At 35.8% G+C, this 17,139-nt stretch overlaps 1 protein-coding gene across 5 annotated transcripts in view; it reads left to right on the top strand.

Moving 5' to 3' along the window:
• The first annotated feature begins 844 nt into the window (after positions 1-844).
• Positions 845-17,139, top strand: part of LOC128024923 (pleckstrin homology domain-containing family A member 1) — a 43,651-nt gene continuing 27,356 nt past the window's right edge. For all 5 annotated transcript variants that reach the window (XM_052610804.1, XM_052610805.1, XM_052610803.1 and 2 more), the window contains exons 1-4: positions 845-999; positions 12,009-12,169; positions 16,527-16,583; positions 16,862-16,907. In XM_052610804.1, the coding sequence (XP_052466764.1) occupies positions 12,029-12,169; positions 16,527-16,583; positions 16,862-16,907 (244 nt within the window). In that variant the 5' untranslated portion in view covers positions 845-999; positions 12,009-12,028. The remainder of the gene's footprint in view (positions 1,000-12,008; positions 12,170-16,526; positions 16,584-16,861; positions 16,908-17,139) is intronic.

Raw genomic sequence — 17,139 nt, forward strand, 5'->3', positions numbered from 1 at the left:
ATACACACACACACACACACACACACACTAATGGTCAAAAGTTTGGAACAATTAACTTTTGTTTGATTGATTGATTGACTGATTATGAAAGAAGTCTTTTATGCTCACCAGAGTTTTAAATTTAGAATTGTAAAAAGTACACATTTAAAATACAACAAAATAGTAATATTCATTAATTAATTGAAAGAATAATAATAAACATCCATTTCAACAGCCATTACTCCAGTCAGAAATCATTCTAATTATGTTGATTTGGTGCTCAGTTATTAAATAATAGTTCTTATTATTATCAATGTTATGTTGCCTAATATTTTTGTGAAAACCTTTTTTTTTTCACTAATCGCAATTTTTTGAATGAAAGAGTATCAGTTTCCACAAAAATGTAAACCAGCACAACTGTTTCCAGCATTAAAAATAATTAAATCAGCACATTAGAATGACTTCAATAAATCTTTTTCAGTAAAGAGGATCAAAAGTAACCTACACGTAATCACACTGAACAGCATCCATTCTATTTATTACTACACTTCCCACCGTCCTTTTCTCCATATCCGGAAAAGAAGGGGCCTTTTCCGCATTCAGTCGTTATTTTGCGAAAGCTACTATGGCGAAAGTATGGTTCATGAATATTAATCATATCCGCTGACAGACGCCAACTTGATTGGCTCGATGCAGACATGGGAACGTGGGCGTACAGTCTATGGTCAGCTAACGCTCTGTCGAATCCAACTGCAGCGAAGGCTAGGCTCATGTTTATTAATACAGGAACGTCATTGGACGCTCTAAGAAGGTTTGCTAGCGACGCCAGCACGAACTATTTAATATTCATGAGCTAAACCCCGGTCATAGTGGGAATAGCAATTCCGCTCTCCACCCGTCAGTTGAGGGATAGATAGGCAGACTGGCAGACCGTCGGAAGTTTGTGGGAGATGGGCTGAAAGTCTAACATATGTAGACCGAACACTGCTACACAGGAGTTTTACAGCTGCTTATAAGCGTGTAAGTCATCTGCACATATACTAGCGAGATATTTCTTTGGATGTTAAACTTTGAATGTGTCATTAGTTGTGTTCTAATCAGTAACGTTAGTTACACAGTACTAGCTCGCTTTATGCAAAACCTGTCGCTTCTGTTTCCGACAGTAGGTTATGTATTATAAAACTTACCGACCACCGAACACATAAAGTCATTTAGTGTTTATATGTAAAACCACTCTCTCTCAAAATGATATATTATGTCTGAAGATTTGACATGCGTTATGTCTGTAACGTACACAGATCTGTATGTAAGTTAACGTTACTGGCTTTTAAAGCCTAGAGCACTGCCTTACTAACGTTAGACTGTATTTTTTGGACATCATTAGCATGAATTGAACGCAACAATCGCGCCTGTGATGCTCGTAAGTGTTGTGGAGGTACCTGTACTGTGTTGATACCATTTCACAATGATGCCGAGAAAGTATCAGGTGCTATTACCTTTATGTTACTGATGCTAAAATTTATATTATATGATATCTTGTCAGTCAAAAAAAAAAAAAAAAAAAAACTACAGAAGTACCATTGTGTAAATCACTGTGAAATTCAGAAGTGCTGCCCACTTTTTCAGTGGCCTTGGTTTTGGAAGTATTTTTGAAGGTATTTAAAAAACCGTTATAGGTCATGAACCTAAACAAACCAGCTACAAGGGGAATCAAATTACAAAATTAAATTTGAAGCACAAAATAAATAAATACATACAATCTGACAAAAGATAAAGGCACAAGGCTGTGTAATGGTGTTTTTATGTATTCTATTTTATATAGAAAAATAATAATAATAAGCTCTGACCCACTCAAGGACATTTCTCTCAAGTTTCAATTAGAACTGTTGATTGCCATGATAATATGAAAATTCATTCATTTCGAAATTATAGAAGTGTAAACCGATTGTGACATTAAGAGTGGATGGAATAGTTTCCACCACAGAAAAACAATGCAGAATTAATGGGTTGTTGTTTGATGTGAGGCTCAAGTTATTTCAAGATATGTCAAACCCGTCAAGCAAGTAAGTCAAGGGTATCAAATATACAACAAAGCTCCTCCAAAACTGCAGTGCTGAAGTGAAAACAGTCAGGTGTTGTGCTGATGTCAATCCAAACAGATCTGCACATAAAGCAACATATATTTGTAAACCAAAAAAAAAAAAAATTACTGACTATATTGCAACTATGCTACACTGCTGTTCAGAAGTTTGGGGTAAATAAGATTTGCCTTTTTTTAGAGTACTCCGCAAGGTTGCACTAAATTGATCAAAAGTGACATTAAAGATATTCAGAACATAACAAAATATTTGTTTCAAATAAAGTTTTTTTTTTTTGAACACTGAAAAAATATATCACAGTTTCTGCAAAAAACTAAAACAAAAAAAAACATGAAGAAAGAGGAGGCAGCACAACTGATTTGAGCATTAATAATAGAAGAAATCTTTGATTTCTCAGGATCATGTGACCCTGAAGACTGGCATAATGGCTGCTCTGAAAATTCAACTTTATCAGCAGAAAACTATTATTTTAAATTGTAATATCATTGTTTACTGTATTTTTGAACAAATAAAGCCTCTGTGGGCACCAGAGACTTCTTTGAAAAGCATTTGAACCCAAAATATCTTAACAATTAAAAAAAAAAAGACAGTAGTGAAAAGAACTGATTTTACTGTGTAACATATTCCAAGAAACCCTGGTTGTACCATGGTACATGTCCATAAAACATGGTATTGCCATGCTACTGGTCCAGAAAACCTTGTTGTATTATGATTCCAAGTCCAACATGGTACCTCCATGCTACCTGCCAAAAAAACACACATTCATATTCAAAAAGCATAGTAGTACATTTGTATCATGTGCAAAATCTTTTGTATTATCATGGTGTTTGTCTAAAAATGTGATTATACAGTCCAAAAGCATGTCATTACCATGTATGTCCAAATTTTGTCCAATAAATCTGGGGCTTTTTGTTAGTAAAATTATCAACATAAGCTTATCAAACATACGAAAAATGTGCCTTTACCTAGAATTTTAGCAAAACTCCAAAAACATACCAGTTAATGTAATTATATTCAGTTTCTAGCTGAAATTAATAGGAGAAACATTAAAACACCAACCCTTTTTATTATTATTTTTCACAAATTATGATTACATGGATGAATTGTCATCTATTAATAAAGACTTATTTTCACATAATCCTTGCACAATACTGCGTTATGATCTAAAAACATAGTGCATGATTTTTAAACTAATATATTGACATTTGAATTGCATAATGAGCTCCAAAAGTAAACTTGCTCTGTTGTTCACCTGGTGCAGCGTTGTACTTGTGATGCGGAGCACTTGGGTTCGGGTCCCATGTGACTTATAGAATCAAGCTAAAATGGCATGGTTGTTTCAACTGATCTCACATATGCTTTTGTTAACGCTATTATAGGGATTGTTATTTTCATGGTATGTACACCAACCAATGTAATAAAACATTGCCAGATTCATGTTTCGTACAGAACTAAACGTACTTTTTTTTTAGTGCCACTCACTGGACATCTCACTTTGAAACTGTCGCAAAACTTGCAAGAAGCAATGTAATGAAATTGTATTTTGCACATTATTCTGATGAGACTGGGTTGGTGATTGTTCTGTATTACAGCCAGTAGCTCAGTACTGTTTCCTCTAGATCCAGCCATTGCAGTTTACATTGCACATAAACAGTTTGTGTATGTGCTTTGGACAAATCTGTTTTTTTTTCTAGCTAAAATACATCTCACTGTACGGCTGATCAGAGTGTGATATTAGGATACTAATCTATTGACAGTGAATAAAGTGGGAACTGCCACTTTACCTCACATAAACTTGCACTCTCCTGCATCTCTGTTACTCAGATGTGAATCTTAATAGGAGCACAGGCAGAACCTGTAGGACGTGTTCTGACAGACAGCATGCTACTGTTGCTCTTATTACAGATATATACGTTTATGCAGATTATGGGACCTTTTTAATAAGCGTGAACATTCATGGGTGTGATGTGTAGCCTATATTTACAGTCAAGGCTTATATTGCATGGTCATCAGAGATCTGGATGAGTGTGTGTGTGTCTATATTTGTCTGTCTCTGTGAGACCGAGATAGACAGACATAGCTCATTTTGTGGATTAAACCATGATTCATCATCATCAGGAATTTTTCTGGATAAAATATGAGTGGCAGGTTCCAACTTTACCCACGTATATACTTACTTAAAGCCTGTGTACTGCAAAATATGGTTTTTATAGTTTACTTTTTGTTAAGATGTAGGCCTTATCAATATCACACAGCTCTATATGTAAAGTTGGATATATAAGCATTTCCAACATTATATGCATACTGTACATACCGTGTACTTAAGTGAAGCAATATATTCCACATACCAATCAAGATGTTTTACATGAAAATGCATGAAGTTTGATGTAACAGAGAATGTAACCAACTTTAATTTAATTTAAATGTAATTTTTTTTGCAACTGTATAGTTTATATTGCTTTACTTGACTAAACGGACGTACTAATATCCAACTTTAAATATTTCACCGGATGACAATATAATGTACATTTTGCGATGATCTAAAAAGTAAGGAAGTTGATTAATACATTGAAGTTGCATATCATTGAAAAATGTAAACTATATCAATGTGTGTGTGTGTGTGTAGTCGCATCGCAGGATGTGCGATGTAGGCTGTCATAGTTGATCCATTAGGGGCCGTTCACATATCGCGTCTTTTGCGCACTCAAGCTCGTTATTTCCAATGTAGGCGCGTGGTATGCGCGCTCATAATGGGAGTGATGTGGTCGCGCTCGTTTTTTCCCGGCATGCATCGAGTTAAAAACATCTCAACTTTTCAGAGAGCCGCAAGCGCACCACAGGTCACAGGAGATAATTATACAACGCGTGACGTACACGTCTGATTCGCGAACTAATGATTCCTTTGAACCGATTCAATTTAATGAATGGTTTAAAAAACTGACCTGTCCAACACTGAACTCACGAGACGTCTGAATTGGTGTATTAAAAAAATCAGTAACACTTTATTTAACATTTACTATTACTAAACTGCACTCCTACAACATTGTTAATTTCAACATTTAGGCTATAGCCTTCATTGTTGAAATCAAAAGTTGTACAGTATTTGTTAACAGTTAATGCACTGTGAAGTAACATTACCAAACAATGAACAGTTGTGTTTTTATAAACTAAGATAAACAAAGATTAATAAATATAGTAACAAAAGTATTGCTCTTTGTAAATTCATGTTAGTTAACATGTTAACAATTCAAACCATATCCTAAAGTTACAAACAAATAATTTACTCTAATTTAAATAATACTCTGATGTTTAAATCATTTAAAATGAGAATGTAAGTGTGCTCACCCCATTTTTGTTTGTAAGAAAATATCACAATGCTAGAGTGACTGGTAGTTGTCTAAGGTTCCACCTTTATTGTAAATCAGTGCAGATGCAAGATACTGCTGTTGCTATCACTACTTTATGTAATAATGTTGCAGGCAGCAGTGTCAAAAAAAGGTTTGTAGTGTGAAAACTGAGGGCCTGTTTCGGGTTGACTCTGTAAAAAAAAAATAAAAAATGCTGGCCTCATTCCAAACTTTCAGCAGCCGAGCCCACAGCAAAAGACTTAAAGCTGTTACATTATGCACATGTGTACATGCATAGTATATAACACAATATTTTGGTTTGAGGCGATTTGACACCTGTCTCACATTTTCTAAACAATGTACCCTTCGGTAATTAATTATAGATGTGGCAACTGTCAACAGTGAAACTTTTCTTATAAAACTCATACTGCAGATTTTTTTAAATGCACTATTTCCTGTAAAACTAGTGATGTGATTGACATGTCACGATGCTCTTGTGGTCTTTGCTATGTGAGCAAAAGTAGACCGCAGATGTAGACCTCTAAAGACTCAGGTTTCAGAAAATTGTTGCACCATTAAAAACCAAGATTTCTGGTTGATCAGCATTTTGCTGCTTTTAGTCATTCATTTTCTACTTTACATTATGTCAGAATAGAATTAGTTGAATGTTCAAGGAGGTGGCATTGATAATTTACTTTTAAAACATTTAAATCCTATAGGATTAAATGAAGCTTTTGACATTTGTCCATTGAGGTTTTTTTAGTTCATGCAGGTAATGTTAGTATCATTATTACTGTTGTATGTTTTAAACTAGACTTTATAGATATTTTTTTCTTTGTGTGTTTTAATATATATATATATATATATATATATATATATATATATATATATATATATATATATATATATATATATATATATACTCGAAACATCACCTGTGTGATAATTCGCTATGAAATATTTGCATTTTTGGAGATTTGTTTTCATTGTTTTCCACTTTTATTGTCGAGCACCCAATTTAAGTATTTTGCCAGTGATGTGTGTGCTTTCGTTTTGTTTTTGTTCATGTGTACACACTTTACCTATGATTGGTTAGGCCACCTCGCACTCTCTCTTCCTCTTTGAACGCACAGCAGCTTTCAGATCTCTACTTTCCTTGCATGTTTATCAAGACAGAGCTGCCCCAGTCGCTCAAACACAAGATTAGTAGTACAAGGACACAGCTCATGATTTCTGACTCTACTACACTGTGTCATATCCAACAAGTTTCCAGTGACAGGTCATTTGTCTTTCCACTCTAAATGCCTCTAAAGTCAAGTCAAGTCACCTTTATTTATATAGCGCTTTAAACAAAATACATTGCGTCAAAGCAACTGAACAACATTCATTAGGAAAACAGTGTGTCAATAATGCAAAATGACAGTTAAAGGCAGTTCATCATTGAATTCAGTGATGTCATCTCTGTTCAGTTAAATAGTGTCTGTGCATTTATTTGCAATCAAGTCAACGATATCGCTGTAGATGAAGTGACCCCAACTAAGCAAGCCAGAGACGACAGCGGCAAGGAACCGAAACTCCATCGGTGACAAAAAGGAAACCTTGGGAGAAACCAGGCTCAGTTGGGGGGCCAGTTCTCCTCTGACCAGACGAAACCAGTAGTTTAATTCCAGGCTACAGCAAAGTCAGATTGTGTAGAAGAATCATCTGTTTCCTGTGGTCTTGTCTTGGTGGTCCTCTGAGACAAGGTCTTTACAGGGGATCTGTATCTGGGGCTCTAGTTGTCCTGGTCTCCGCTGTCTTTCAGAGCAGTAGAGGTCCTTTCTAGGTGCTGATCCACCATCTGGTTTGGATACGTACTGGATCCGGGTGACTGCAGTGACCCTCGGATCTGGATACAGACTGGATCCGGTGGCTACGGTGACCTCGGAATAAGAGAGAAACAAATATTAGCGTAGATGCCATTCTTCTAATGATGTAGAAAGGACACATAGAGTGTTATGTGAAGTGTTCCCGGTTCCGGTTTACCTAATTAATGCAGCCTAAAAATCCTTTAATGGATTTGGATATTAAAAGCATATTGGTATGTTATGTGTAAGCCAGGTTAAAGAGATGGGTCTTTAATCTAGATTTAAACTGCAAGAGTGTCTCTGCCTCCTGAACAATGTTAGGTAGGTTATTCCAGAGTTTAGGCGCCAAATAGGAAAAGGATCTGCCGCCCGCAGTTGATTTTGATTTTCTAGGTATTATCAAATCACCTGAGTTTTGAGAATGTAGCAGACATAGAAATATTGGACAGTCACAGCCTAATTATAAAGGACCAACTTCTGAACTACCTGTAGTTGTTCAGACAACCTGTTGACTAGACTTTCATGGTAATATATTTAGTTGTGCACACATCCCTCACAGATACAGTAGAAAGTGATTGGAAATTCCTTTGGAGAGAAGGGGAAGTAAATGAAATGTCTGGTCAGTGGTTCCATAAAACCACATTGAAATTTCTCAGAAACAGATAAAAGTGACTGGCAACATTTTATTATGTTGGTTCATGCACACATCTTTGCATATCAGAAGTGAAACGTACACTGAGTGGCGCTAAAAGGTTAAAGCTTTATCACCTTTAAAAAAATAAAATAGCTTCTACATTAACCTCAACCTTAGGCAAAACTGATAGTATAATGAAATAATTTTTTTTGCCATTTAATAATGTTTTTACTATGTTTTCAACAGGACTTCACAAGTTCTCCACTGTACCAGGTGTGCTACCAAGCAAGCTTACTACATCAGAAAAGCCATATGAATCTGGAAATATGAGACAAAAATGTATTAGTTTACAAAATCATGCTCTGTTTTTGACATTTTTGAGGTCATAATATAGTGTTTAGTCTTTGTTAATTGATAATCCGCCCCATAATCATATGTGAAAAGGAATATAAGTTGTTGGTGTTTGCTACTAGTGTTCATTTCAGCTAAAATTGATGATTCAACATCATCAACAAAAAGGAAAAAATATAAACCCTTGTGAGGGAAGAATGAGACTTTGTTTTTATTGAATTCATAAAAACAACAAAACAACAATGAAATGACCAATGGTCTGAATATTATAGACAAAAATATAATGATTAGCAGCAGTTCAAAATCAAGTATCATGTTTGCAATACAAAAGAGCCATTTCTTAATTAGTCCTTTATATGAAGTGTGAATGTCTCATAGTCTGAAAACTTTAGCATGATGTGGAAAAAAATATTGGAGTCAGTTTGTTACTTTATTTTATTAGTGTTCATTTATTTTATTAAACTAGATAAATTGTTACACATTTTTATATTTTATGTGGTGTCATGATTTAGGCTACTTTTGATAAAAACAAGGGTTTATTGTATATTCGTTTGGCATTTACTACAGTGTATAACCTTTAAATTCACTTATTGAAGAACAGTAGCAGCAGTATGGTGTAACATTTATTTGAAACATGTATTTGGTACTTGCTACCTTATATTTACTCTTTACTCTTTCCTTTTATCCTTTTCATGGCTGTGGAAAACTTGTCTCGGATGTTTCTCTGACACCAAGCTTGGTTGCAATTTCTTTCTAGGAATTAAATACTTCCTCTGAATCTTTAAAGTCTCTCCGCAAGTGATAGTACAGGTGTGGTTATATTTGTGCAACTCCGCTATTTGAAAATCAGGAGTGTATTCAGGAGATGTTGCTCTCCTGTAGAACCTCCGCAGAATGAGGAATGAACCAGGGAAAAAAATTGCATGTCAAAGAAAGTGGAGTTTCAAAACTCACCCACGATTGTGTAAACGCCACGAACCAATGGAAGCTCAAAGGTGTTTAGGAGCCAAAACAAACTTCATTTTGGCCTGATTTTGATAGAAGTTACGTCATATCAGTTCGTTCTTCGATTTCGTTTGAAGTATACCAAGGGCCTTAACTGTAAGGAGCCTTCATCCAGTTTACTACAGTAATAGTGAATTTAATTAACTTTGAAGGTGTGTTGAAGTCATCAAACCTTGTAGCAAAGTTTCATCATATCTCTGCTAATTTTTTATGTCAAGTTGTTTATGAAGTCTGCGGAATTGGAAAAAAATAATGCATCTTAAGTTTAAATCCATTGAGTGTTGCAACAATACTACTGATCGTTTTATCCAGTGTTAATTTTGACACGAAATTTTAATTTAGTTTTAGTCTTAGTCTTTTGACTATAATTCTTTTTCGTTTTAGTCAAGTTTTAGTCATCTGAATTGTTTTAATTTTAGTCTTATTTTAGTCGACTAAAATTGCTTGGTATTTTAGTCGAATAAAATTGCTTGGTATTTTAGTCGACTAAAATAAGACTAAAATCAATAACAGATTTACTAGACAATCTTTACAGCTGGTATAGGAAACAAACTTAACCAAAATATATAAAACACAAATTCAACTTTATTTCAACACAACTGTGTCTTTATTTCGATTCAAAAGCTTTTATGCAGCAACAAACACTGTCATGATAATGTAAACAATAACTAGCTGCCAACTGACCATCAATAAAAGAAAAATAAAGTTAGGTCCAGGACCTTAAAGCTTACAGCTGAGCTGAACAATAAGTGCATACATTTAAAGTAAATATTTAATAAGTTGGGTGGATAAAAAAAGTAACAAGATTTTATAAGGTATTCATTTGTCTAGCAATATTGCTAAATACTACAATATTGCTAGATTAGTATGTATAATGATAGGATGTGAACATTTACGTTTCACATGACTAATATAGAAATATTTGTGGTATTGTCAACAAGTAGAACATTATAAAATATACTAAACATTAGTATTAATCAAATGTATGTATCATAATATTACGTATTAGTATTGTGCTGTCATCTAACAAAAGAATATCGTTGTGAAATTACATTTGAGAAAATGTCCGGGTGGCTCGTCTGTAAATGTCTTTTCAAATTGGTTGTGTTCTTGCCACGAATGAGCGCTCCGCGTGCTTTACGCTTTGTTTTTTGTTCGTTGTCAAACGTGAAGTGAGCTGTGGACATTTTGTCGCTCTTTTAGACATCACCTCTTCGAATGCCGACTTCCCGGGAGCTCATTTAAAAACTGAAAACCTTTGCTTCACGTCTCAATAAGTCAGGCTCGGATTGGTTCTCTTCTCTCATGCAGTCTCGCCTGTTCCGTTTTGCCGGTTCTTTTGCTCATTCCTCGCATCTCTCCCGTCTGCTGATTTGATTTTCGTCACAGTCTATTTTCGTCTCGTCCTTTATTCGTTGACGATAATGTCAGTCAATTTAGTCATAGTTTTAGTCTCCATCAGTGCCTTCTTTTTTAGTTTTCGTTTCGTTTTCGTCTGCAAAAATATATTCGTGACGAAAATAATGACGAAAATATTTAGTCAACGAAATTAACACTGGTTTTATCCCATCACTGTAATCCCAGATTAAGACTGTTAAAGTTATGGAAGCTGTCACTCATAAAACACACTTTAGCCATGAAATTCTCATCATGCATTCGAGACAGAAATGTGACCGTTCTCTAGTGATAGAAGCCATGGAGAAAAGCAACATTCTGAGTCCACAAAATATTTTGCTATTTGTCATTTATGATGTAGCAGTAAATCACTGTACCTGGCTGACATGTCTCATCGGAACCTGTGAAATGTGGTCCTTTCATGAAATTATGTCATCCAAAATTAAGACATAAAGACAGCTTTCTTATTGATTCATTAATTCACAGCTAGTAACATTGTCTCCACCTTCTTTTATTTGTCCACAAATGCTAGTATTTAACTTTTTGTCATTGTTTTCATTGTTTATTTTTAATAAATGTTGTTTCTATCTTTATCACAATCTCTTCTACACCGTTAGTGTACAATCTTTCATAGCCTTTGAGTCAATGAATGATTTCTTCTTTTTTTCTTGAGTACCCATGCTACAAAGAGTGGGGCTGAAAGAGCTTTCTCTTGCTAGAAACATGATATGACCATGATAGCTTGTTAAGCTTTGTACTTTGTCAGTGAGTAACAGAGCCTGGAGGAAATTGTGTGTTGAAGTTTGAGTGCTTGGACTTGAAACGCCTTCTAAGATCATACTCCTGTATCACAGCACAGTGCTTATTACATGGCAAATGAAAGACATATTAGAAATTTAAATTAGAGATCCCAAAGACATTAAAAACACACATCAGTTGATTGTTTGTCCACCATTAAACAGCCCCCCACTCCATCAAAAAAAATAAAATGCATTTATTACGTCTAAATAAAAGTTTAGGCATAAATTATTCACCCTCATGACATTCACAATCCACAAGTCTTTGCAGGTGAAGATTTTCAGCTGTGGTAATGTCACAGTCAAGTCATTTATATTAATGCAGCTTCATCTGACAGGATTTTCATCAGCACAGAGGTCTGAAATTAAGTAGGTGCCACTTCCATGGAGAATGACCAAGGATGACATCATAGGAAATAATCACCAGCGGTTTGCCAGATGATTACACATGAAGATTCCAAATTTTCTTTAATTACCACACTCCACCTCTTTCTCTACCCTTCATCTAATGTCCTCATCTCCTTTATAATGAGCATTGTTTCTTTGTGTTGCAGGGTAATGCTTAGTCTCAGAAATGCCGTACGTAGATCGTCAGAATCGGATCTGTGGCTTTCTAGACATAGAAGAATTAGAGAACAGCGGCAAGTTTTTACGTCGCTACTTCATTCTGGACACACTGGAGGGCAGCCTGGTGTGGTACATGGATAACCCTCAGGTACCCATCTTCATTTCTTTCATCCTGTCAATGCATTGTTAAATGCAGGGGGTCTTCATTCTATATCTGAAGGCCTCCTTTTGTTTTAATAATTCTGTTGAAGTCGTTACATGTTAAACATGTAATTTTATAAAATATGGTAGTATGGTGTTCCTCAGGGGCTAGTAATTGGCCCAGTTTAGTTTCACATACTGTATGTGTTACGGATAAGATTTGGAATCAAACCAAAAATTATTACTGTTATTATTTTATATATATCAGAATAGTATTACCATAACATTCCGTTTTTGTGGATTCTTCCAACTATGTGGACAAAAACTCCACAACAGAATCTACTGTATGACACTTACAGCAACTAATGTGGTCCAGTTCACAAACAAATGACTCTTATGATCTTTTTAGTAAATCTAAAACACTAAATATTGTTACTAAATTAATTAATAGCGGTTGCTGAAATGATCAGACTTACTAATTTAACTGCAAGTTATTAATTTTATCGTGTCTGATCTCGAAGTGAACCAAAAACATCAAATATGAAATCATAATTTTGGGCATTAGACTACTGAAGGCACAAAATGCAATAATAATTACTTTTTTTTTTTTTTTTGTCTAAAATATTTCTTACTCAAAAGAACTAGGCCTAAAAGATAAGTTAATTGGACCATTAAGGGACTCTGTCAGTAGAACCATGAATTTCTTACGATTTCCATCCCAAGTTACTGAACGCATGTTGGTAGATATACTGCACACCACAGTTCTCCAGTAAGACGATGTTGTGTCTCAGTGGCTTTTGGGCAGTAACTGTAGAGAACTACTGAGTCAGTGCTGTCAGAAGCAGGAAAACCATAAGCCACAGTTAACCTTTTACTGCTATCACAGTTAGAATGTTGATATGCAAAACATTGTGTGATACTAACATTACCTCTCTTACACACCTTTTATCATTATAAGGTTTGGAAATCATCAGTTTGTGAACTTTCTGCACAGACATTTCCTTTTTTTTCCTCTGAAACTTTGCTAATGGCGTAGAGAAGTTTCACTTTCCATAAGCATATGGATAAAGGATATGAGTGCCATGGCCTCTGTTGGACTTTATAATCTCATGAAGTATTGGAGGTCATTGATCTGTCTTTGCTTCCAGACCACTCTAACCATTCAGATCGAGAACAGTGTTTGTACATGTGTAAATGTATTTGCATCTGTGTGGGCCACACTTTGCTTTGCTGTGCAGTTTGCACCTTTGTAAGGTTGTCTTTGTCTGAGACTCCAGACTAGCAAACTAAATTGTTCCTAACTGTACTGAGTTACATGGAAGGAACTTACAAGGATTGTAATTACAGTGACTTTGATGAAAAATAATCTTAATTTTTGTCCCCATTGTACTGCCTACGTCTTGTCTTTTTCATAACAATAACACATTCTGTTTGAACAACTGCATAGAACTAACAATTTGTTGTACATTATGTCTTATGTCCCTCATACACTGTATGTGTATATTCCTATGCATATTCACACTTTAGTTTGGGGAACACTTCTCACTATTAACTAACCATTAGCTCACTAAACTCCTAAATTGCTGCGTATTAAAAGTTAAAAAAAAAGTTGTTAAATGTAGGGTAGGCAATTTAAAAGAGGCTAACAATAGCAAGTTAGCTTTGAAAGCATAAGAACCCACCCTCCCTGCAAATCACCATCCAAAGCCACGCCTCCTCCAAAACACATGAAAGTGAACAGGCAGACCAGAGGCTAACCAGCAACACAATGAGAGATGGCATTGGTGGAGGGTTGAATGTAATGCTGTCGGATTACCTCATTTCTCATTCACCAGTGAAAGAACTTGCCTTCCATTAGAGCTGCATGATCATGACAATAATCATAATTGTCGATTATTCCCTTAAAAGTGTAATTGCAATTATTAATTACGATTATCACAATTTAAATTGATGTTTATACCATTATTTGATGCCTCTATATGCCGTATTTTTATATGAAAATAAACAAGCGAGAACACACCCAAACAAAAAACCTTTAGGCCGCGTGTCCACCAAAGTGTTTTTCCTCACGGCTAGCGTATTTTTTTCAGTTGTTCTCAATGGGAGCGCTGCAAAAAGTGGTTTTGGTCTATTTGACAAGTGGGGCGGGGCTGAGAGCCGTGGAAACGGAGCGAGGCCGGTGGAGTGACTTGGAAATGAGCGACAGCTGCACCACTCACCGGTCTCGTGTCCCACGGAGGAGATCGGAAGGCTACAAAAGAGGAGTGATGGCAGTGAAGGATGAAATAGGACCAGGCCTGGGTTTTATTTTGTGTTTTGTGTTCTGTTTGTGCGCGGTAGTCGTCCGTGGGGGGCTGTCGCGCTGTTTTTTGTTTATTTTGTTATTAAAGCTTTCATTTGAATGTTCGCCGGTTCCCGCCTCCTTCCCTTGATTATGAAGTTTGTACATTGTTACAGTGGTATATAGTTAATTTTGCTCTTCATGACAACTGTGAGGGGGTGCATTTTTTTTTTTATAACTCATCTGTTTAAATTATATTAAGCTTTAAAGTTTTGCATAATTAAGGGCATGGCAACTTGAGTGACAGGTGGATTGCCGCTGCTGTCACTGCGGTTGAGCTAAGTGGGTGTGATTTCAGCAACCAGCTCCTTCCTTTTTGCTAATTTTCAATTATCCGGGAGTGAACGCGGTGATGCACTGCCAAGATGGCAACGGCCTGCTCCACCCAATTTAAGCTTCAGAAACGCAGCTGGGCATTTTCAGCAGAGTGCCTGGCATTTTCAGCTGGCTAAAAACGCTTTGGTGGACACAGAGCTCTTTAGTGCTTTTATATAGTATTAAGCCTCAAATGTCAAATATAAATTGGTTTATTCTGTAAATTATACAAAAAAAAAATATAGGAATGTAATCATAATGTTATACTAAAGCTAAAACAATGGAAAAACCCTAAAGATAACATGTTAAGCGTGCATAATAACATAAGTGGACTTTGAACAATTACGTAATTGTGACATCCGTAATTGTAATCGCGATAAGAAATTTGATTAATTGTGCAGCCCTACCTTCCATTCTCGCTCGGTCTGCAATAGAATAATGGGACGCTCTGATGACATATCATGTCTGCGCATGATATGTCATCAGATATGATTGGACGAAAATATTTTGGTCCTACGCCTTCCACAGATAATATAAATACATTTAGACCACTTAACTTTGTGATTTCTATCACGATGTGAAGAGACTTTCATCCAGCATAACAAAAAATGTTTTTTGAACCAAATCACCTACCCTGCTTTTAAGTTTAGATATGTGGTTGGATTAAAGCTGCAGTAGGTAACTTTTGTAAATATATATTTTTCTACATATTTGTTAAACCTGTCATTATGTTCTGACAGTAGAATATGAGACAGATAATCTGTGAAAAAAATCAAGCTCCTCTGGCTCCTCCCAGTGATCCTATTGCCATTTGCAGTTACGGACCGCTCCCGGTAAGAAATCAACCAATCAGAGCTGCGGTCCGTAACTTTGTTTGTGTTCAAAATGTAGAAAAATGTATATAATAAGCGAGTACACCATGAATCCATTTTCCAAACCGTGTTTTAGCTTGTCCTGAATCACTAGGGTGCACCTATAATAAGTGTTTATATTCGGACTATTTTAGATTGCTTCGGGGGTACCGCGGCGGAGTAACCCAGTACCTTTGTGATTCTTCATAGATATAAACAGAGAGAAGTAGTTCCGGCTACAATTTTCTTCCGCAAGACGCAATAAGTTCAGAATAAGGCATTAACATGTGCTTTATAGGTACTAATAAAAGCTGGTATGCTAGTAATATGCATACTAATAAGCAACTATTTATTATATATTCTGCACTCATTTGCAATTTGGTTTAATGTGGCTGTTTTGGAGTTGGATCAGAGAGAAAGATTTGACATTAACTGCTCTAATCCTTTCAGTGCCTTAATGTCATTTAGCTTGGAGTAAATAAGGAAACCTCAGGTGAAACATGACCAGAACTAAGTTCACTGATGAGGTGCCCATGTCAGGACCTGTCTTTTTTGATTCTTCATGTTCTTTCTTTGTATCTTTTAATGGATTCTCTCTTTTCTCTTGGCTGCTGCAGGTTCTATACCAATCACTTTATCTAAGACTCAGTCAGTAGCTCCAGCCAGCATCTTTTATTGATGCCACATCTGACTTTGAATAATTTACCCAACTGCATCTGTAGATGTGTGCTAAAACTTTCATAGACCCCTGTGCAATTCTACAACTTTGGAGAATATCGTACACTCGGCGTAAATGTATTCTGTTCATGTTTGTTCAGAATTTCAGCTCTAATTACTTTAACCCTCTGATTCTACAGAATCTTCCAGAAGGAACATCCAGTGTCGGCTCCCTCAAACTAACATATATATCCAAGGTTTGTAATTGATCTGTTATTTCTGACTAATGATGACTAGTTATTACAAACTTTATATATTCACACAGGCATGAATGATACATTTTTAACAATGCGGCTTAAGAAAAGTAACTATCCATTTTTTATAAAAAATTTTGTAATGGCTGGCCATGAGATCTAAACTCTTATGTATAATAAAACAGCTTCTTTTTTATGCTGAAAATGTTTTCGTGCACTTTAAAATATGTGTATGCATATGGGTACAATATTATTCATCTGGTCATATTTTGTCATTAAAGGTTAGCGATGCCACCAAATTGCGTCCAAAGGCAGAGTTCTGCTTAGGTAAGAAAGTGATGTTTCTCTCTCCACGTCACTCTGAGGATGCAGTACACGGAAGGTAGGGCATGTTAGACCATGACCCCTGACCCTGGCTATTGTTCTGAGATCAGAGCCAGAGACAATCACACACTGGGGTTTCTGGGACTTTACCCGGTGGAGTTAGACGAGAGGCCAGTGTCAGGAGTATATGTGAGCAACATAATACAAATGCTAAAATTAGTCATACATTGCATCT

Source organism: Carassius gibelio, chromosome A12 (assembly GCF_023724105.1).
Source record: "Carassius gibelio isolate Cgi1373 ecotype wild population from Czech Republic chromosome A12, carGib1.2-hapl.c, whole genome shotgun sequence".
In the NCBI taxonomy this organism is placed as follows: domain Eukaryota; kingdom Metazoa; phylum Chordata; class Actinopteri; order Cypriniformes; family Cyprinidae; genus Carassius; species Carassius gibelio.